We start from the raw sequence: 24,698 nt of genomic DNA on the forward strand, positions 1-24,698 counted from the left end.
ATTCTAGGACTGCGGGTTCAGTCCCAGGTGGTGACTCTGCTACCGTACACTTGAATAAGATTTTATTACAAAATTGCTCCAGCAAAGCCAGCTGTATAAATGGTTACCAAAATGTGTAGGTAAAGGAATTGGTAAATGTAACCCTTGTAAGCTGCTCTGGGAAAAAGCATTTAAGAAAAAACAAAATGTTGGCAATGAAGAACTAGCAGGGTATAAAATAGCTAAACAATTTTGATTCAAAACAATTATAATATTAAACCTTAAAGCAGAGATTTTTGAGAGGTGCAGAGATCTACAGAGTTGGGGTGTTATCTTCAGCATCTTATAGCCTTCGTTTACTCCTGCTGTGTTGTCTCTCTTGTGTTTCACCGATACAGCATCTAGATCTTTCGCAGTATTATTAGCTGTCTAAACTGATTCCTTTCTGGAAGGAGTTAAGACAAAACTGTGCTACTACATTCAATAATCGCAGATCGCAGCTCTATTGAAGCTGAGCTTGTACTGTAGCTGAACTTGCAGCGGACCTTGCAGATTGATCAATGCAGAGACCAGTTACATACCAACATGATACAGAGAAGAAAATGTTCAGAATAAAGCTCTCTTTCTGCACTCTGTTACACACCTGGTTGGCAGGTGCAAGTGAAGTTTCTCCCATCTGCTCCTTGCCTCAGATCAATGCAGGATCCATTATTTTCACACAGATTCTCGTAACAGGCATCAAACTCTTCGCAGAAGATTCCAGAATACGCTTGTTCACAGTCACAGTAGAAGGCAGTCTAAAACATTGAAAGCAAAGAAAAAAATGCTTATAGTTTAACACTGTCATATGAAGCACCCCACAGGCCAGAAGAAAAAACTCTTGCAGGTATTATTAATGATGTTTGCAGGACCCCAATAATAATGACCAGCAATTTCTCTGAGCGTGAGGAAAGATTATGCAACTAAAAGTGAGTTTCTGCTGTGATTTTCACCAGGACAGACTCAAAAAATGCGTTGATGAAAGCAGATTTATTTTAAACAAGATATATTAGATCAGACAAAGGCATTAAACCAATTTGTACAAACAAAATACAGTATAAACACATAACCTCCAATGCAGTCGATTAATCTTTCTTCTGGTGACAGAATGTAGCACAGCAGAGCTGGCAGGAGTGTTACTGTGCAAGCCAGGCTACCTCACAGCTCTTCGCTGAAACTTTTAAACAGTGAAGAGAGCAAGCACATTTTATCCCACCTTTCATAATGATACTGCAAATAAAACACATTTTAAAAACTGCCGCATACAAAATAAAAAAGAGTTTTTGGACTCTGGACTAAAGCCTCTAAATCCATCCTACTACTGTATATGCTGTGTATCACAGCAAATACAGTATACCTGTGCATATTTTCATTGAGATTTTGAATTCAACTAACTGAATATTATAGGTCATACTCGTATGTGTTGGACTAGAAAAATCTATGGAGAAAAGCTCTATAGATTTAGGTATTACCTTGTGAATATTTCTGAAAACATACTGTACATTTATTGCTTTAAATGTTTTTATTCTACACTATTTTTCTGCAGACCTCATCATTTTATACAATGCTGCAAGTAGGTATGCAGTGAATCAATATCCAGGCTGCTTACCTCCAGAATATATTGCTAGTTTTGTGCATAATCTGTAGAATTTATAATACTAGGTATCTTAAATATATAAGTATAATTTCTTGTGCAGTGTAATAGTATGTTTGTTTTCCTAGGAGCACTGCAACAATATTAACCTCTACGTAAAGGAATTTGAACATGTTAATGTCATCATTGTTAGCTTTAGAATGTTTGACTTTGATTTATTTTAAAAGTGTAAAGAATCCTGGATTTACTGTTCTTTTTAAAAATACTGTATTATGACATTTTTGAATGCGCAGAGCAATCTCCAGTTGGAATCCTTATTCACTCTCTTTGCCTTTCCATAATAATTAAGATATACAAACAGCTTTGTACCAGCTTGATACTGGTAATATGTAACCAGCATTACCTGCTGTTTTGTAATGGCACAGTATTGCTTTTTAAATTTATCTCGGTTTCTGTGGTACACATCAATGCCTGTGGGTAGTAAAACACTGATCATACTACATTATAAAACAAACTGTCATCTTTCTTTCTTCCAGAATCTTTCTATTCTGTTAAATCTTTTCACATTAAGTGGATCCACAGAAATTAAAGTGGGATTGATCATTCCTTTTCACTCTTAAAAACAGTGCTGAAATTTCATATCAAGTTATCAAGTTATCAAGTCCAATACATTGGACATTTATGTGTCGATTTAGGACAACCGACTGCTATTGATGCAACCTAGGAACTTTGTGGAGTCAAAGTTCCTAGGTGTTATTCCGTTTGTGCTTGCAATCTGAGCACTCTTACCTTTGTGGGCTGTGTGATGCACTTTCCCTTGCCTGAACACTGAGGGTCATTAAAACTGCTCCCAGGTTCCACACAGTTGCTGACTTTGACGTTCACATGGAGACGGAGGGTCACCACCGACTTCTCAGACTCATTCAGAAATCCTGGAAGAAAACGCGCCGTCAACATCCACTGTTCCATATCCGCGAACAGGACGGCAGAAACACTCTACTTGATGACAAATGCAATACGATCACGGGCGTTACTGCTTTGGGCACCAAAATACACAATCTTGCAAAAAGTTCTGGAACAGCACAGAATCACTTACTATGTGCTTGTGTCAAATATATGTATGTGTCAAATATAATATAAAAACCACATCAGAGTCTGTAGAGTAGTTGGAATTTCAAGAGTTGTAGGCATGATGGCATGATATTGTCATTTTGTTGCCTATATTACTTGAGAATAAATTTAATAAATTAACAAAAGTTATTTATTTAAAATTTAAATTATTCATTTCTGGGTATAAATTGATGCATGCAAATTACCAGCATAGAGGTTACAATCTGAGATGACAGCCATAAAGTCATAAACTAGAAACCATAAACAATGGCTACTGAAAGCTTCATGAACAATATAATTTACTATTTTCCATTAAATTCTGGAGAGTGCTGGCTACAAATGAAAGTGAAATAGTCAAGGAAGAGTCATCACATTATTCCTATGTCCTGACTCAAGGAGAGCTATAAATACCACAGTATTACACAACATCTATTTCATATACAGCATGTATGAGCAAGGCTAAAGATATGTTAAAAATACCACAAGGCATGTAATTCAATGTCACTTGTTCGGTAAGAAAGAACTGTTTTCTCTGACTTACTTCTAGAAAAGCATTGTCATTTTTATTCTTCTGTACATAATGTAACAGCAGTGAGAGCATTTTAAATGTCACCAAATCTTATAAAATAAACATTATTTCCTGAAGCACTGAGCATTTGTACATTCATAAGAGGAAAAATCCTGAATGCCCTAATTTGAAGTGCAACTGTTTCACATTCAGTTCTGACTGGCATGGCCAACCATAACATCTTACCCCGTGAGATGTACTGTACACGTGTTGGTGGTACCAGTCTTGAAAAGATTCAATATTGCAGATTAAACAACACACTATGGAGGATTAGAAGGCAGTAACTGATCAATATGTGTATTCTGTTGTACTCAACACTTTAGAGTATATTGCACTATTTGACAGTTTACTGGACAGAAAATTATCTGTTCCCATGGGAAAGGCTTTCTTATGCTCCCATAATTTTGAAAAGATGCTTACATCCAGAATATATTGCTAGTTTTTTATATATATATGAATTTATATATCAAATAATCATATAAATTCAGCATAATAGTATATGTTTTGAGAAGATTTTTCAATATTGTAGACATTAATTGGGATCCTTCACAAAGTATGACATATTATAGAAATGCTGCGGTTGTTGGCTGGTTTGTATTTTCAATCTACACCTCTAGAAAAGTGCCTGTACCTGTGCAGGAAGGTACTTCTTTCCATGTTATTGAGTTCAAGAGTTCAAAACTACCTTATAAAGATTTTAAACTCTCCACAACATTCCTTTCTTTCACACGCCCAGAGATATGTCCTGACAATGTGCTTTTTGAAGTGTGTGAATGTCCAACATGTCCTATTTTCTCTATCTCCTTTGTTATCAGTCATTATCCTTTAACTTGTGGGTGGAATAGAATAAGGACAAAGACAAATATCATAAATCACCTGCTCACACATATGTGTGAAATGCAGAAAATGTTTTAGAATAATTATACCTTTGTATGCAAATTACCAGGTGTGTAAAGTATAAGAGAAATCACCTTAAAAAAAATCTGCCTACCAGGTGGACTTCTGTAGTTTTTCACAAGAAATATTTATTCCAAAAACATCATAAGCACGCTCAAACAATTGCTCTTAGTTTTTCCCATCCAATTCTTACAATACTTTGTACTTTACAATCTAAACAACAAAATCTTTACAATCTAAGCAATAAAATCTGCCTGTCAGCTACTAGATTTTCTTATTTCTTCAGTCTTATTTTTCCTAAGCACATAGCCGTCAAACCTAAAGATCAGGAAACGCTCAAAAGATTCCTTTTTTCCTTTTATTGCTTTCATGTTCTGAAACTAGCAATACAACCATTAGATGCAGAATCAGCCTGTCATTGGTAACTGCCCTTTTTTCACAGCAAAGGCAGAAATAATACTTCTACATGGTGAGCAAACCTGGCTCAGGATAACCTACATGCCCTTCAAAAGCCCCAGGCCAGACCCATGACGTTAAAATTATTTCACACCATGGATTCTAAATTCAGACATTCAAGCTTCTGATACTCTAACAAAAACACACAGTCACAATCTCTCCTTTGAAATGGGTTAAATGTTGTATTTTACGTAGGTCTGTTTAACTCAAACAAAGATACAGTAGATTCACATAAATGTGCAGGCATCCTTCATTCAAATCAATGCTATCTGAAAATTAATTTAGCTTAGTAAATATAGTCTATACTTAGTTTCTGAATGATATCAATGATGTTTATTGAGCAAGAATTTATGCCAGTGATTCAGAAGAATGATTCTAGGATAAAATAGGAGATTTTTAGAGACTGGGTCAAAGTTCACCCTGTACCCTGTACAGTACATACTGTAGATATCAATGCTGTTACTACCTCCTGTAGAGACTCTGTTAATTCACCTGGACTCTATCACTTGCTAGGACACATCAGTGCTCCATACATTTGAAAGAAGAAGTTGTTGATGAATGAGAATAGCTTAATAAACATTAAAACGAAATTAATTAATGAATAGAAAGCTGCATTAATTATAGTAGAGTGCCAACTTTGCTTATCAATGTTCCCTTTTTTAGCAAATGCTACTCTCATAATTAAAGCAGTATGTGTGGGACAACTAGTGAAAGGTGTGTCCCTATAATACCACTCCAGAGAGTCACTCCTGTCAATTATCAGGATTAGGGACTACCCAAAAAAGGCAAAAGTGTGATTCAGCAAACCTTAGGAAGACATACTGTACTGTATGCTTGTATTTGCCATCACTGCTGGACTGCAAACAAGAGAAAAAAAAACAGTTCATTTTTGCTGCCCACATATTCTAATTATTTTCTTCAGAAGTTTGAACTACATTGCTCATAGCTTCCCTGGTGTTCATTATTGCGTAAGGTCTGCACTATAGCAGTTCTTTCAGATGGCCCATACGCACAGTATAATACGTCAAACCAATGCCCTGCATTTGATAGTACAAGAATATGTAATAAACAGATGTATATTTAACTTGTTTTACTTTTATCGCATATTTATACTCTTGCTATAACTGCTATATATTTTTCAACATGCAAATCATGTTTAAAATTAATCTTCAATAATTTGGAAGGATGATGGCGTGCTCAATCATTGTAAATTTATCCAGTAAATTTATCAAGCTCAGGGCATCTATGTGCTTCGAGTCATTTGAGCCCAATTATTGATTTGTTCAAACTCCTTATGATAGGTTAAAAAAAAATTTTAGACAGCCATTTGCAGATCATGAAAAGGGAAAAAAAGACATAAAATATAAGCATAAAATTATTTCCAAATTGCCAATTTCTCTACTGTATGTATGGAAAAAAATCAAAAAGCCAATTAATGTAAATTTCAAAAGGCCAACACAGCAACTAAAAAGAAGCCTGACAAAACCTAAAGCAAAGACAAAAACCAATTACAGTATTATTACTGACAATCTGTGTGGCACCTTTTCATTTCATCGTCTTTTGCTCTATATCTGATGAGATCACAGAAATCAGTCTCACATTTACAGAGCAGCCTCCACGAATATTCCTTAGTTGAAAGCAGGGGCATGAGTAGAGTAGTGAATAATGCTGTAACTGTGATTACAATGAGTTATAGGTTTTCATAGCAAAGGAAAGCACCAGGTGTTACACTTAGCTGATTCCACCTGGGAGTACCAGGCTACCTAAACTTAGCAGCTCATCTGTGCAGGTCCATTGATCATGGATTTACTAAAAGCCACCAGAATGCGTCCACTCAAAGCATTCTGAGTGCATTAAGGAAAATGTCTTGGAAAGGATGATTGCATGGATTTATACAGAATTTAAAGACATTCTGTGAAGTTTAATGCATGATGGACTTCAAATTTTTTCCGCCTGGGCTTCCTGTGTTTTTTTAAAAACATAGAACCACTTTGCTTTTTCTCTCCTTTTGTAAGAAAAGTCATACTAAAGGCTAAGTCATACTTACACAGTAAGAATACAAATTCTTTATGATACGCTGGAAATGAACAACAAAAGATTTAAAGATTTGTTTGTTGAAGCATTCTCAAGGCCATTGCAAATAAGTAAGATTACACCTTCTATGGATGAATAACTGGTTAATGGACAGAAGTTATTTGAAGTATGCTTTAATAAATGCACTTGGATTAAGAACTAGGTATTAGTTAAAAAAGAAAGTACACATTAGGCAAAAGCCCAAACTGGAATAAATGTAATAAGTGGTGTACCACAGGCAACTGTATTAGGACCATTATTAATTTAAGTCAGTTATTAGGTTCTGGTATAGTAAGTAAACAAGTCAAGCTCACAAACCATACCAAACCAAGAGGATTAGCAAACACTGCAGGACCTGGAAAGGAAATTGCAAAACATCTGAATAAAATTCAAGACAAAAGGCCTTGACGATGAGTACAAAGTACAGACTGTTATGAGATGCTAGCAGAACCATAAAAGATAAATATAAGATGACAACCACTTAAGTTGAAGAACCATCCCCTGGAAAAGATGTTAATTTTAACACAACACTATCATCTTCTAGATAATTTGTAGTTGCAATGCAATAAACAAACAGAACGTTAAGTTATATAATTAACATCAAGGGTTGTCATGTTAATTTTACCTGATGTATTTCTGCCTTTCTGAATACTGTGGCAATACAATTGTGGTAACTATGTTCCAAAAAAATATTTTTCTGCTCTGAAGCCATTCCAAAGAATGGTGACAATATCCGGAGCTTAAAGGAATGTTGTACTTTGACAGACTGAAAGAACTCAATGTTATGAAGCAACCCATTTCAGGTATTCAAAATACTCAAAGGCACCGAGAAATTCAACCCAGTGGACCTCCTCAGAATAAACACTGAAGTACGAGCCAGGTTACACAAGCACAAGCTAAGGGGAAGTGTCTCTTAAACTGATAACTTAGGTATTTCTTTACATAAAGGGTGGTGGGAATCTGAAAAAAAGCCATGTTGTTGAGGCTGATACTCTGGCTTCTTCCAGGGACTGTTTGAATTAGATCTTCAGATCAATTAGCTACTAGAAACCAGATAGGCCAGATTGGCTAGAAGTGTCGAATGGCCTCCTCTCCTTTGGGCCATTTCAGTATGTTCAGTGATGTAGGAGTGATCATGCTTCTCACTTCGTCTGTTTGTGCAAAGCTTTCCTGTGCTGGTAGTGCACTTCAGAGTAACAACTGTGACCGAAAATCAAAAGTGTGTTTATTTTTTATGTTTGTCTTGGATGTAAAAGAGAATTACTCATTACTCAGAATTACACAGTGAACAGATTTACCAGAACCCGCTGTCAGGGAGGAAACACAGCTCTTCCAAATGTAGGCTTGATAGTATTTCTTCGGGCAGAGGGAAAGGGTAAGCACCGATGGGCTGAAAGTCTATCCCCATTATTACAGTTTCTTGCATTCTAAAATGCATTGATGGTTATATTAATTCATTTTTATTTTTAATGAGTTTATTAATAATTTAAGACAACCTTTTCCAGCTTAATGCCTCTCAGTACGAGTCCTCAAATAAAGTAAAAAGTCCAAATGAATTTCAGAATTCCCGATGTATTTATAGTTATATATTTATAGCTAATCTTGTTATTAATGGCATTTAAAGCACAGATTTGGCCCACAGCTTGGTTTGCTAGAGCACATGCAGTTAATAAGGATGATCATTTTATACACAGCTGGACTAAGGCAGTTTTGTGTAGATGTGTAACTGAACACTCCTAGACAGTGTGTCTGAACAAACTCCCTCGAATTACCCAAATACATTTAAAACATACATCTTTCAGTTTTATGAAAATGCCTTTTGTGTATAATGTACAGTATGCCATTAGCAAAGATAGATAGTAAAAGATAAGTACTGTATGTCTGTCTCACCTCTAGGCTAAGACATATTAGCATACTTTACCAAAAACACCCATCTGTTTAACAGGAGAGCCTGGTCATCGCTTACCAATGAAGTAATTGCTTCCTGGGGGTAGTGCATCTTCAGACAGCACCAGACCATCCACAGCTTGAAGAAAAGGAATGTTTCTCCCTTCGGAAACAGAGGACTCCTTGAATCCATGCTCACTGACTTTCCACAGGGTGGGGAATCCTGTAATATTCACTTTAATCCTAGAAATTACAGTGAATAAGAATCAAATCTACAAAACATCAAAACAATATATAGGTAACAATATCACATGAAAAGAAAATGTAGTTATTCTGGAGGCTTAGTCTATACTGTCGTTCCCATTTTAATAATATCTTGATACCTCTTATTCTGATTATTATTGTTCTTCTTCTGTTAGCTCATTTTGGACTGCCATGATTAATCAATTACTGCAATATTTTTCTAAACCTTTTCTATTTTTTGCCATTTAAAAATGCTTCTGCTACATTTACAATAAGCCTTGTTTAATTATACTGAGCTTGTTGCCAAATGTTACAGCAATAGTTTTTATTAGCATGCAAACCAGGAACCACGCCATGTGGCTCTTTGAACTTGGAGAAGTCAAAGCATTGCAAATTTGTGTCAACACTCATTTGAGAGCACCAGAATAGCACTTCATTTGCATAAGATAGGACAAATGATTACTGATTAATTTCACGTTCATTAAATGTCAGCCAATACCAGAAAGATTTCAAAATGCTTGACAGACAACTTAGTTAAGTGAGTGGCTTTGGCAATTAGATGTTAATTGTTTCTTTTAACAGTCTTTGTGTAGCATCATTTACTGAGTGAACATGGCTTATTTTGTCTCATTTGCATTTCATTATTTCTAATTTATTTCTTAAAAATATTATCTTTAAACTTCTTTATTCCATCATTTAATACCTATCAAATATTACACTCTGAATTGGGTAGAAGTGGCAAAAAAAGATTAAGATGTTTTTGAAAATCAAACAGAAGCATTAAATATGTCTTTCAAATGCAGAGACTAATGTGGAATTAGGCCAGTAATTTAGATTAATATTGCTGCATAATTAATAAAATCTGATACAAGCACGAACTGCTTTAAAGAAAAAGTTTTGGAAGAAAAACTGCTGCACAAGATATTCTACAGAGTGCACATAGGATATCAATTAAGAACAAGAACAAAAATATCAGAGCAGGTAACTCTATATAAAAATAGTATATGTTGTTCGTACTTCACTGATGTCTCCTCTGGTACTTCCAGAGAGAAACTCTGTGTTCCTGTAGATTCGTTCAGACTTGTATTTCCACAGACTGACTCCGGGGTTATCTGAAATATACAATCACACACTTTTGTGTCTACTCAGCCACATGGTGGAAGATAACTTAGGCAGCAAAGCATCTTTTGCCACTGTGTGGATAGATAAAGCTGTTAATTATTTCTACAGGGGACACATCTCTTTGCAATATTTACAATTCATTGCTGTGCCAATAAAGACTGAAGGTTGAAAAGCTCCCAGACAATTCCTTTCCTTACTAATAATCCAGAATTTGTTACCCCTTTTTTTAGAAATGCCTACTCGCTTATTTATTTTAAAGATCATTAAAGCCCCTTGCACAATATTCACAGTAATGTATAATACTGATACGTGCAGTTAGTTTTAATGAAGATTGATTTATCTGCAAGGAAGGCTGAAATTGTGCTAAGAGAGATAAAACGTGTCTTACTCCTCTGTGCGACAGGGGGAAATAGATGAACAGCTATGCCAGCAAAGACACATGGTATGTTTCTATAGCATATACAGAAGGCTGGCAGAAGCATACATCGAGATTCCAGCCAAGTGCATTACAGTGTTCTGCTGTACAGATGGAAAATCACCACAAGCAGTGTGCCTCTGATGCCTTTGTGTTCCCCCTCCTCACACTACACTAAGTCTGAGTGCTCAACAAGCACGAGAAACTAATCTGCTATATTCACTTCAAGCCTACCAGCAAATCCGTTTAATTTATTCATTGAAACATTTTCAGATTCTTATTACCACCAACCCCCACCCCCTCTCCCCTCCCTTCCAGCACAATATTCATTAAAGGGTTCTGTTTTCAAAACCTACAGTAGATATTTAAATCCCAATAAAGACTTGCCAAAATGAGCAAGATAGAAGCTTCTGCTCATGTGAACATCTTCACACCTTTCATTCATGCATTACACATCCTTGACAAGGAGAAAGGGCATCATGCACATGTGAAAACATCTGCACCCTTTATATTCAGGTCAGTGGTGCCAGCCATCTACCTTTACACTCAACAGCAAAGTGCTTTTTCACACATAGAAAACAATCAAGTAGGCCCTGTCTTTGTTGTCATTTTCAGCATAGCTGTCATTTTCTTTTGTGATAAAGTTGGACTTCTTATTAGAACCAAACCTTTTACTTCACTACATTCACTACATTGCAATGATGGTCTGAAAAAATCAATAACAATTCAATAATAATTGCTTACACTTATATTGCGCTTTTCTGGACACTCCACTCAAAGCACTTTACAGATAAAGGGGACTCAACTCCACCACCTCCAATGTGCAGCACCCGCCTGGATGATGCGAAGGCAGCCATAGTGTGCCAGTATGCTCACCACACACCAGCTATCAGTGGGGAGTGGGAATACAAAAGCTCTCCAGAAAGTGATAAAGACATGGCAACCCCTAAGTGTGAGAACTAACAAGAGGTGGGTCACTGTTTGTTATGTAACTCTAATCTACAACAAAGAGAACCGGGATCTGCTGTATCCCCTTAAATAGATCCCTGCAAAGACATATTTAGCAGATCTCTGGGCTCTAAGAATCCTATACATCAGGAAGATGAGGTTTCTGTGTCTTTAAATATTCTGTTATTGTCAAAGCCCACCTGTTTGGCTTCCCAGAGTAGCTCAACTATGTTTTGGCCAGGCTGCGGTTGCCACGGTTGCAGAGTTGGAGCTGCCTGCACGGTGGTGGGCACAGTAGTGGGCGGGAGGGAGGTTGCAGGTGCCAGGCTGGGCTGCTCCGGTGAGGGAGATGGTGAGGCCTCGCTGCTAGCGACAGAGGCTGTGTGAAGCGCCTGGTCACAGAGTTCACCTTGGTAGCCCTCCTTACAGACACAGCTGTATCCCTCGCCGCCACTGCTGCTGCAGTCACCATGGAGACAAGGGCTGCTGGTGCAGGGGTCTGCGAAAAACTGCAATGAAGACAAAGCCAGATTAGATTCCAAGAAAACAGATTTGTATGATTATATATTTATATCACTGCCATACTTAGCAATTACTGTGGTCCATTTTAAGCTCTTTACAGAAGGTTGTTTTGGGCAAACCTCCATCTTCATCTCATAATAACAAGAACCCTGAATATGTTCTGTCCTATTCTAAGTAAGCATTGTGCTAAGTTAAAATATTTAAAGAGGTAATTGAAATAATCTTTGACTCAATAACTACTTGTCTAATTTAAAAATAAAAACGTTTAAGAAGAAAATATTGGTCCAGATATTAAAGTCCCCTTTCTAATTTCAAGGCTCTAGAATGTGTTCTAGAATGTCTAGAATGTGCTCTAGAGTTTTCACATTGTTTCCTTTGTTTTAAATGGAGCTCTTACTGACATGTGTTGTATTAAACAACTACCCTTTTTCTGTAGGCAAGAAATTCACTGACCCACTATGCCCCAGGCAGAAAGGGCTAGAAATTCTTAAATCTGTCTTGAAGGGGAGTGGCGTCACATGTAACAGCTCACATTTGCTTTCTGTTTTACTGGTAAAAAAGCTCCACCCGTGACAGCACATTAGCTGGTGTTCCCACAAGTATCCATGGAATTCTCATTTTAAATCAAAGTTAATTTGATTACCAAGTCTTTAAAAGCAGAGCAATTAATAAAGTTATTAATCAGGTTTGCCACAGATAAGCATGGAGACAGTTCTTCGGCAAATTAACAGAGGACAGAAAAATTCCCCAAGAAGCTTCAAGATCAAACGCACAGCACACCAAACATTGGGAATGAGAGAACTGGTACACTGCAGCAAAACATTGCTGCAGCCATAATAGATGATTACACCGGTGTCTTAGTCTGGGGAGCTAAAAATAATTCTCATTAAAAAAAAATTCAGCCTTCAATTGCCCATAAAGAACACTGCTCCTATGGGAGATCTTTAAATAACCTTACACAGAATACAATGCTAAAACAACAGTGACAAAGAGCACCTTATCAATATCAAAACTGATATTTAACTACGTGAAATAAAAACGGAATTAAAAAGGAAAATCCTCTAACAGTCTATTAAACAAATCCACTGTACTTAGATTCTGGTTTGCCTAGTTACTGGTACTCTCAAACCTAACATCACAAAAAAATAAATAAATTCTCCTGTAGTCCCCTTTGAAAGCAAAAACTTCGTTCATGCAGCACTGCGACTGCAAGGCTGTTGTGGGAGCCGAGGAGAAGTGGCTTTTCCCCCAGGTCTGGAATGAAAGCTGCAGATACAATTTCAGTAAACCTATCCAGTTGCAAAGGCAAGGTCATGATCGTGTGGTTACCATGGAGCAAGATATCATCCCTGCTTGTATAATGAATTAGTTCTCCCAATTTATTATTGATCGCAGTGAGGGGGGGGGGGGGGGGGCTTAGGTTAGGAGGAAACAACAAAATAGCCCTTCTGTCATTACAAATTTGTTTGTTTTCAGCGAAGAAGTCTTAGGCGTCCTAATCTATTTGATCAATGTATTAATCAGATCTGAAGCCTGTTTTGTTTGAAAAGACTTACAAAGAAAAGAAAAGGTAAATGAAGGAAGGCATATATAGTAGTGAAGACTACTTGCAAAATAAATGAATATATTATAAAATAAATAAAATAAAAAATAGATACATCTATTTAGGAGAGTATTTTAATATCTAGGATCATTATTTTCGACACAAAAATGTAAAAGTGGAGGTGTGGGCCATCTACACGTTTTTTGTCTCAGGTAATTGTCAATGAATGTGCTCTGTACAGTGTACCTGTATGCAGTATATACATATCAGTATTGTAAAAATGCTCAATCTTTTTCAGAACAAATGGAGACAAACACATGCATAGTGTTAGTGAGTCTCAAACAGAGATATTTCTGTTTTCTGTCTGTCACTGACTGCAGTGAAAACATACAATGTAATTTCTGTTTAAACCTGAATGACAGAATGAACAGATGAAGAAAATATGAAACAATATCATGCCATCTAGCATAATACTGGCTTATCTTATAACTGGATTTGTTAATTCAACACATTGTTTATTTTGCATCAAGGGATTCAGAATCAACTGGTCTGTATGGAAGTGTGGAAATTGACCTTGTTAAAGGATCAACAGATCAATTTAACTTTTTTCTAAAATACATCCAATTAAATGATAGAATCTCTACACAGAGTATCGAAGACACCAATTTAAATTGGCCTTGAATAAAAAAATCTCTAGACGTGCAAATGTTTCTTCCTCATAATGTATATACAGTAGTTCATCTGACCAAGGAATTTTAGGTCACTAAGTCCACCTCAAACAGTTAACATCATGGCCATATCCAGCACTGATCTAAACATTCTTTCACTTGTTAAAATGAAGAAAAAAATCATTCTGTTTAAACTATCAATTTGCAAATTTGTAAGAATTTTCACTAACATCCTGGAATCAATACCAATCGCAATGAACAAGAATTCCATTAAGCAACTGACATCATCAATTTCAAGTTTTGAAGACGTTGTAGGGAGACTTTGGCCTCTTTCCACTGAGATACATTTACTAATCTTGTTTCATCCACTGCATGGAACAATTCAGTCGGCTAGAAGAAAATTAATGGTCAAACTCAGGGGAATGTTTTCCCTCCACGTAGCAGAATTCAGACTGAACTTATGATCAGGCGGAATCTGTAACACATGAATTCAAGAGAGAGATGTCATCGTTGAATTAATGACATATGCCAGCGCATGTCTTGCCTTTTGATTTTCCTTCTCTCTGAGAAACCCCTTTACACAGTATGAGATGTCTAGATGTCTAGAGAAATGGTTTTCAGCTCTGGCCTTTAAGAACAACTGGTTTTCACTCCAGCTGAGCTTGTTAATTACTCAGGTCAATTGATCTCTACTTGCTTTTCAAGGATCTTTTTTTTTAAATAAAAGGGTTTCATCTCCTAACTGGGTATGGTATGTAATTAGCATCAGTGCCGTACTCATCTCTGGTTTTCAGAACTGTGGAATGTGAGCTGAATGGAATTGGAGTCTGAGATACAATGCCGTCCTTACCGATGCCTACAACTCACTTAATGGCCATCATTTAAGAACTGTGTAGAAAGAAATTAGTGGGCTAACATCTAATAAGTAGGTTGAGGAGAAACTGAATGCATGCTGAGCAGGGAATTTTTTTAAACCAATAATGGAGTGCAAAAAAAGGGTTATGAACGTTTAATCAAAGGGGGCAATTAGTCTACGTACAGTAATTAACCTTTCAACTTGGAAAAAAACGTTGAGAGCCAACTTAAGCCAAATGTTTGAAAGCCACCCTGGACCTTACTTTTACTGGCAAGAACTAGAAGCATCCTATTAATCCGTGCCTTTTTTTAACATGAAATAGAAAATGGGTGATTAATGGGTTAAAATATAACAAAAACAAAAACTACAGTTTGCACAACCAAGCAAGCTTCTTGGGCAGCAAAATGGACAATCTTAGAAATGTCATTCTTGAATCACCCTTCTGTGTGCACAGTAATGTTAGGAAATTATTCTTCTAAAAACTAAGCTCCATGTATCCTCATTAATATGCACTAACTAGTTTTAATATCATTTAATGATCTGAAGCTAGTGAAGCCATACTAATGTAGTCTGCATGACTGCTTGTAATTAACATAAGGCCATCTGGAAAATTAACAAAACAATAAATGTTGACAAGAAGTGAATAGTCTTTCCACAGACTGTGTCAAAACTACAACAGGGGGCTGAGGAAGATGGAAGGTTGGGAAAATTTTAAAAAATTAAATTAATTTCATATCACACAGCACATTATCTTGGATTAATGAAGCAGACTTTGCCATAAGTGAGTGTCCAGTCATGTTGGAAAGAGCAGAAAACTTGATGGAGACCAAAGTTGCAGTTGAGCAATCAGTAAGCTGTTCTTGCCTCCTTAATGCTTCCTCTAAAGACTTAGATTTACTCTGGATGGATTGATCTAATTACGGGACCAATTTAACACCTTTCCCAAATTCTGTAGGTGCTGAAGATATAAAGTGTCATGCAAGACTCACAGGGTTGAATTTCTCTAAGACCAGAACTGTGCTAATCTGCTCCAGACCAAGCAGAGTGGAGAAAATCCACTAGTAATACTCCTTTCCTGATGATGTTCAAACATTGGTAAAAGGGCCATCTAATCCCTTAACACCCAGGAAACATTGAGAGAGCACTGAATTTTAACAAACTGATAACACATTATCTGCAGAAGAAAATGAAATCTACCTGTCAATTATGCATTACACCTTACTAAAATTAATGCTGTTTCAATAATTTGTAAGTTTATAAAGCCAGCAGTATAAAATTTGTACTGCTGTTCCTGTACCATTTGTAATGTTGTTCCATGCTCTTAGGGCATCTAATTTTACCTTATAGCACCAGTCTTACCTGATTCTACAATCCTCTTGTAAACATCTTTCAGTGATAGACTAATTTATTTTTGGATCCTCTCCATTGATTTACAGATTTAAACTTTTCACTCCTCACTCCCAGATCTCCCTTCATTTGGAATCTCTCTTACCAGTGTGCTCATACCTGCTCTAACCTTTGTTTTCCTGTGCTTTATATATCGCTGCCACCTCTCTCCCTCATGCCTGAAGAAGTCTTCACATCTGAGATATTGTATTTCTTCTTTCTTCTTTGCAGCATGAAATTAACCTTTACTTGCTCCTTTCAAGTACATTTAAGTCAAGCAGGACTAATCTGAAATCTGCATAAAGGCCTTGCAGCTAGAAAACACTTGATGCATCTTGTTCTGAGTATTAACTGACCCACTGATGCATGCCTTCTTCAAAATGTAATTTCCAAGTAGTAGCTAATTAAATGTAATCAGGATGTAGAATTATGAAGTCCTATTTAATGTTACGAGAACAGATAACAGAGAGAAATCTCTTCAAATTATTTGTAGTGAAAGGGAGTAATGCCCTCCGAAATTTGAATGATCTACAAAGCATTTATTTAAACATGCAATGTACTTCAACTTTGAAATTATAGACCGCCTGACAACACAATAAAGCATTGTGCATTTGGCAGCTGTCCAGTAAAGTCAATGCAGCACTGTGGTAGTGGTTAAACAATCAATGTTATTGTAAACAGCATTTTGACTTACAGGTGTTTAATCCCCTGGTGGGTTCAGCATTACTGCTGTGATAAATAATGTTTAAATGCTTAGATACTGTAGGTTTGCCCTTCTAATTTCCCAATATATTTCATTATCATTTAACCTTGATTTGTGATCGTTAGCAGCGATCGGATTGCCTGTGTTTCTGCAGCTGCATGCCCGCTTGAAAAGCATCAGCAAATCCATTATCTCAGATTATCTCAAAAGCAGCACTGGCTTGCCATGACCTTACAAGAGTAAATTTAGTGTTTGCTGTCCTGCACGAAAGCAAACTTGACTCCTGGACTTACTTCTGAACCAGAGGTGTCCACATGGACGGGTGCTCGAATGTGAAATCTAACAAAAAGTGGAAGGTGAAATCAAACCACTTTCTGTGAAATAAAATAAAATCAAACAGGCAAAATAACAACATAAGGCTGGACCATGACCTAGCAGGCTTCTGAAAATTCAAAATAAAGATAGGATCTGGGCCAGTAAACATGAACACTTAATACAGAGCAAGCAGGATCCCAGCTCATCTGTCTATTCAGTTCACGTCTCCTCATAAAGATTCTTTCAGCACGTTCCCACCAGGGAATCCAAAAGAAGATTCTTGCAGACACAGAATATAATCTCCCCATATTTGAATCTTCATCTTAAGGTTATGGTGACCTATATAAGAGGGACTGATTCTCATTACAAAACCCTCTGCAGGGTAAAAGCAGGCTGTAATTGATGAATGGAGGGCACTGCCACAGTACCCAGAAGATTTGTGCTACAGTACATAGGACAGGTATTTTTGTGCACCAAGATGAGAAGAAAATGTCCTTCAAACAGGGCATTTTGGCTTGTAAGATAGAACAAGTAAAAAAAATTAGAAAACAAGAAACATCTATGAGGACACGAATGAAAATAAAACTTGTCTGTGTGAGCAAAAAAGGGGGAATATAATAAATTACTGTGAGGATCATCTATCAAACAAGGATTTCTTGACAGACAACAAAGCTGCTGTAGCATCTAGGAATCAATCTTTAAAATCTATCCCCCAAATTGCCTCTGACTTGTCTCAATGCAAAGGTCAATTTCACTCACCCAAAAATATTGGTTATAAAAGGAAGAAAGGAATAAAAAACCACCACGTATTTGCATTAGTCAGCAACCAAGAATGAATGAAAGAGTCTCATAAAATTTTCAACTCTGTTCCAGGACATGTTAACTGTTCTGGGCATCTGCAGTACAGGGTGGAGGTAACTGAGAAGACTCACCACTCCTATGTTCCTCAGCTGAGAACACCACATGGCCAGTAAGGGGTTTCTCAGTCCCACTGTTTTTGTTTGATTTCTACTGTAAATTAAAATTAATTGAAATGGGTGTAGGAGGTTCAATAACTACCAGGACTAAACTCAGATTTTACTTTACTTTTACTTACTTTGCCCCTGTAAGACTTTAAGAGACTTTTAAGATGTCATCAGTGATTCAAAAACTCCTTTGCTCTTTTTATAATACGAAGTTGTATTCATGTGTAATAGTAGGTTATCAAAATGTGTATTTATATGGATTTCAATACTGCTACTGCTGCAGCCTGTTCTGTTCTGTAAGATTTACTAATTGCTTAGCAGTCAAATGATTCTTTTCTTACAAAAAATGCAGTAAAATGCAGACCTATTCATTCTACCTCAGCAATTCAGTAGAACAGACACAAAAAGGAAAGTGACAGTTTCAAAGCAATATATACCCTCAAATGTCAATACATACATTCTTCTCCAGAGAATAATTCCAAAATGCCATGGTAGCTTCATGAATTGTATTGTCTTGCAGACAAAAAAATCTTGTTCTTTATGATGTCACCTATAAAATCTCAAAAAAATCATTTTTACAATGTATTTTTGCTTATTTTGTATTCAAATATTTAATGTTTCAAGAATGTGTTAGTGGGAGATTTAAATTACTGTATGCCCACCCTGCATACGTACAGTGTCCCTTGAAGTACAAGTGTAATGATCAGAAATAATCAGACTGAATGATTCTGAAATACTGCAAATTTAGGTTGGCAGCTTATGCAGAGGTAAACAGATCTGACTGAGCTGAATAAATACTCATTGGGAAAATAGGCCATTGTTTCCAGTCTTTAAACAAGAGCATTCAGAGTCAGGCTTGCTGATTCCTGAATCTGGAAAGCAGAGTTGATTTGTGTGCCAGTTCACAGTCGAACAAACATCCATGGTCCAAGATCGCCACACAGACATGCACACAAAAAAATAGGATGGCTTCATGACAGACATTTAAACATGTCCCCCCTATATGGACACCACTTATTTTCTAAGCAAGCTTTGAATTTCTTGCACCAGGTTTAAAATTCTAAAAGACATTTTTCTTTCTCCCAGCCAAAATTAACGTGAAAATGACTACTGAATTAATCGAGCAAAGGACTGATCTCTGACATAGCTCTAATGAAATGGTGAATTCCAAGACACCGAATTCTCACAGTCCTCAGGTGAGAAATAAGTGATTTTTGGCCTTTGCTCCAGCATATAAAACGGGACAGTAAAACAAAGTTAAAATTAAAGTGTTGGAAACTGCTATAAAGCACAGTAAACCCATGGCCATGCTGCAAAACAGAAGCAGATATAGTGAAACATGATAAAAACCGCAGGAAGCATACTAAAGCAAAAGAGGTGTGAGGTATATATTACAGGCAAAGCCACTGGAATACTTTCACAAGGGCTATTTTGGTGTCAGGGCATAGCGCTGGATCACAAGAACGAATCTGAAAGAGACAAGTTCAGCTCGGTTCACTGGCGAGAACTTGTCTCAGGAAAGTGGATGTACTGCAGCAGTTGTTGCCACACTGCCAGCTTTGGCCAGACTTCCAGACTTTAAACTTCATTCTGTTTGATCATCCCTGAGACATTGACACATGTACAAACGCAGTAACTACTGTTCATTTTACTCATGCTGGCTTGCTGATTTACTCAGCCTTCCTTGCTCAGTAGCCGACTCATAGATTTCACTGTAATTGTGGCAACATAATAATAATAATAATAATAATAATAGTTTTAACTGCTTCTTCCAATACAGGTTTACAAGGGAGCCAGAGCCTAACCCAGCAAGCAACATCGCAAGGCAGGATACACCCAGACACAAAGAAATATGCATACGCTCATCCATAGGGTCAATTTTCCCCAAAGCCAATTAACCAAACTGTATGTTTTTGGACTGTGGGAGGAAACCAGAGCACCCACAAGAAACCCATGTGAGCACAGGGAGAACATACAAACTAAACACAGATAGCTCCCCTGGCTTGGAATTGAACCCATTGCCCCAGCTGTGTGAGGCATCAATGCTAACCCCTGCTTTTAATTTGAGTGAATTTTTCATGTTGCATATTGCCTATCAGTACCCTCCATCTCTCCTGTTGCTCATTGCACCAAGAATAAAACTGTGACCAAATCTGTGTGAGACTCTTAACAACACAGCTGGAAACATTCAAAATAGTTGAAGTCAAGTCTCTTAAAATATGTTTAAGTGTCACAAACACAGTCACTGCTGCCCACCCCTCTAACCATTTTTTAAATGGTGTCTGTGCTGGTAAAATCACCTAGGAAGAATACAAGGAAATTACATTTAAGCAGAAATTACCTTTGATGGTTATTCTGTTGCTTTCTTCATAGTCATCATTAACTCTTCAAATGACAATCGATGCAACACTATTACTGCTCAAAACTGTTCCAACATAGCAATGTTACATACAGTACCTTTCTATTACTGTTACAGTATGCTAAACTCAAGGTTTGTTTTATGGACAAAAGATTTTTATACGCCACAAATATCAGGGATAAAAGAGATTTTTTGTATGGAACCTCTGCTCCACTAAACACATGTTAAGTGCTTTTAACACCCCATAGATCCAGGTGAAGACCTCTCTGGATGCTAGTACAAATCATGGTACATCTTTAAAACATGACCTCTTACATTTACTGTAAAAACTACCACCAGTTGCTAGGATCAATGAGTGTTTAAACAGCTTTAAAGAAGTAGCACTGAAAAACAAACATCCTCTGAATTAATTTGTGAAATCTCTTGTGTCAAATTCAGAGGTCTGATACATATGCCTTCATCTGCATTGCTGTATTTACAAACCAGTTTTTGAAAAGAAAGATTACACGCAAATCTCTGCAGAACTATAGGAGCAAAATGTAACTCAAAAGAATTTTCATTGATCTTTCATTTTCTCATATTATATTAAATAAGTCAGAAAATGACACAGTTTCTGGAAAAGGACACAAATTCAATGCAGCCATTCATGCCTATGCAAGAGAACACAGTCAAACAAATAAGAGAGGAATAATTTATTTTGTGGAGGAAATAAGGAATATTAAATCAATTATGTCTCCCACTGAATAGGCAGGGATGGTTGTAATGTAGTGATGGTATGTTTCACAATGTGAACAACTGCAAAATTAACCTCTTGAAAGGAAGGGATGCATTCAGCTGAGTTAATAAGATGAACAAAATGCAATGTGCTCTGGCTACGAACATCTGTTCAGAGCCTGGGTGTCCCAGAAAGACTTTTACATCAAAATGCAAATAAGTGGGCAGGAGAACATCACAGCTATTGTGGTACAGTGTTTAGGAAGAAGACTAGCTATTTCCTTTCTGTCATTTTCATTTCTAAAATTCTTTTCTTCTATTGTGTGTCTTCTGCTTTGTTTTGTGGTGTGTTGCACTGCATGTTCTTGAATTTAGGTGTGGAGAGGAGGAAATGGCAGAACAGCTAACTAATGTTAATCTTTAATATTATCATCACATATTTTTTCAGATACACTAGGAATGCATGAACATTAATGATATTTGACAAAGCCCACTTACAGTACATAGCATAAGGTGTTATGATTTTTTTCTAAGTCTAACATGATCCCAAGGTATAATATTATTTTGAATGGCACTCAATCACACACTTGTTGATGTTGTTTTTTGTTTCTCCAATAAAACCATCATCATCTTTGGGATTTTAGTGCCAAGGTAAATTAATTCACCAGAAGTGAGAGGAGTGCATGCTCTCAAGTGCATAAAGTGCATGAAAAAGTCCCTGTAATGAGAAGCAGTGCCTAACTGTGATCCCTCATGAGGGGACCTAGACCACAGTACACAGTATGGCTGCTTTATTAGTAGACAACAAGCAACATGATGTTTGAGACTGGGAATTATCTTTTTAGTATTCTCAACAAATGTGACTTCCACTATTCCCTGCATAATCTGAAGAATATGCATTAGATGTTGGATGATTAATAAGAAACAACATCAACAATAAATAGCACATACTACATAGGACTTTAAAGATACTTTAAGGAGTCTCCCTGCGCCGTGCATTTGAAATTGCTTCCTACATTTTAGTCTCTGTTTAGCTTTTATGGGTTGACAGGACTGGATGCCCACAATGCACTGCTGCATTTGTTGTCTAATACATAGCTAATGGCACAAGCACCGCTGATTGAAATCCAAGTCAAGCTTCCAGCTGCAGTTGACACCTTTCACGTGCTGCGGCAACATATAATTCATACTTACATATCAGCTGAATCACAATCACATTTTTTTGGGAATATCTCTGTTTGGTGTGATCTGAGATTATTCTCCTATGGTGATGATCAGGATGTGTACCCCTTTTCTGACAGTCATTATTCACAACAAAGCAAAAAAACACCATCTACAAAATCAACATAATTTCATTATGGGGCAATTATCTTCTCCGTGTGTCTTTGACAAACTACGCGGAAAGAAAATGCTTTTTAAGAGCATCACATTTCAAATGAGCTGTAACTATGAAATGGAGTGCAAAGGAGTTCTAGGTAGGAAGCCTTTCTGATTTTAGCCATGCATTGTAAAGACATGGCACAGTTGTATCATTATTATGATATTATGATATAACTTATAATACTGCAGAATAATGGGCAATATATGGACATATTCACTAAAGTCAAAAATGATGTTCTGTTTTTGAAGGTTTAATTGTCATTTTTTTAAATGTATTTAACTTCTGATTATAAACAAAACTGTTTAAGCCAGAACAAACAGTTTATTTTTATTTCTGAAAATAAACTCTTGACATTGACGATGCTGTAACACAAAATGACACGCTTCAAATTGAATCTAAAATACGATGTGACACATTGAGGCTTTGAGACATGGCAAGGAGTTCCCGGTACTTCTGGGCTTCAGTTCTATCAAGCTCCAGGATAAATAAAAACAGAGAAGACTGAGGACAGAGTTGGAATCAGCTGCACAAAAATAATTGTCCCCCCACCAAGAAATCATATTATATTCCATATCATTAAACCCTTGGAGTATGTTCCACAGAGATTCTTTTCATTAATTCATCCCACTGCGTAGCTCACTAAGAGACGTGATTTGCACAAGAGTATATAATATGCAAGAGCTATTATATCAAGGTACTATGCCATGGTGATTAGAACATTGTACAGTACCACGCAGGTTTTGACTGGTGGACCTGGATCCTTTGGGGTTTCTAAACCCACCTATTCCGATTTCAAACATCTCTTCTGCTTTACAGGAGGATAGGGTAACAGTACTACAGTATCCTTTCTTTTTTACAGAAAAGAAATGAATCTTGACAAGGGTGAAGTACCCATTTGGTTAGATTTTACCCCCCTTAAAGTCCTACACCTCACAACAACTAGGAATTAAATCACAGACCCTGCAAGCATGAGGCAGTAGTGATGACCACCACATCAGAGTCCTATATCCTTCAAGGTGCTTTTGCTATGTTGCTACACTGGACGATGAGTAAACCATGATGTACTATTGTAAATGTTTTTTAGAAACCTTTGTAGGGTGTAAAAGACCCATGGGTGAAGACAAGATAGAGATTCTTGTCTGAACCATATTCCCCTAAGAGCAACGGGGAATGTATTATCATCATTGGTCACCTCACCAATTGAAGAAACAACTGACTATCACTTGAACAATCATTTTCCTCCAATAGGTATTTGGTGGTAATCATAGAATGGTAGCATTTATCATGGTCCAGTGTACCAAAACTGTGTTGGCATAAACCACAGCAGGAGTAAAATGAAAAACAGTAAAAATTCCAAAACAAACTTTTAAGAAGTTGCAGAAAAGCAGGTGGTCATCTTGCTTCCTACAAAAAACGTCCACATCCTTATAACTAAGGTAATTCAGTCCCTTACTGATTTATTATACAGCACGATCCCCGCACACTCAATGATCCATCAATGGATGCTATCACCTGTCACTTAATGATAATAAATGGTGAGATAGGAAATCTGGTGTGAAACACTTGCTGTCAATCATCTGCCCAATTTTGAGACCATCCATTTCATTTATTGATTGTATTTCAGTAGGGTGGGGATATAATTCCCAAACACTCATGGAAGACGATTTGAAAGATTTCTGCTATATTTCCTAATTGTGGGTTCTCCAGTCCACGAAGGAGCAGATGTTTAAGATGCTCTGTGATTAAGCTCTTAAACGCCAACAAGGAATCTGCATTTATACGTTCTTCCAATCAGCAAAACTAAATGAGAACTGGGGCTACTTATTTTTGGATCTTTTTTATTTCCCTTGTGTAAGAATGGGAGATAGAATTGAATTCTAATTAACACAACAACCTACTTTCAACTTAGAAGTATCAGTTAAAATGAAATGTCCCTTTATAAAAAATAGGTAGGG

At 36.8% G+C, this 24,698-nt stretch overlaps 1 protein-coding gene across 1 annotated transcript in view; it reads right to left on the reverse strand.

The window, feature by feature from the left end:
- dner (delta/notch like EGF repeat containing) overlaps window positions 1-24,698 on the reverse strand; it is a 70,334-nt gene that overhangs the window by 23,944 nt on the left and 21,692 nt on the right. The window contains exons 2-6 of the mRNA XM_088914762.1: window positions 11,532-11,840; window positions 9,864-9,958; window positions 8,683-8,846; window positions 2,402-2,544; window positions 623-776 (exon numbers count right to left, since the gene is read on the reverse strand). Of these exons, the coding sequence (XP_088770888.1) occupies window positions 623-776; window positions 2,402-2,544; window positions 8,683-8,846; window positions 9,864-9,958; window positions 11,532-11,840 (865 nt within the window). The remainder of the gene's footprint in view (window positions 1-622; window positions 777-2,401; window positions 2,545-8,682; window positions 8,847-9,863; window positions 9,959-11,531; window positions 11,841-24,698) is intronic.

The sequence above is a fragment of the Atractosteus spatula genome, chromosome 4 (assembly GCF_055471065.1).
Source record: "Atractosteus spatula isolate fAtrSpa1 chromosome 4, fAtrSpa1.hap1, whole genome shotgun sequence".
NCBI lineage: Eukaryota > Metazoa > Chordata > Actinopteri > Semionotiformes > Lepisosteidae > Atractosteus > Atractosteus spatula.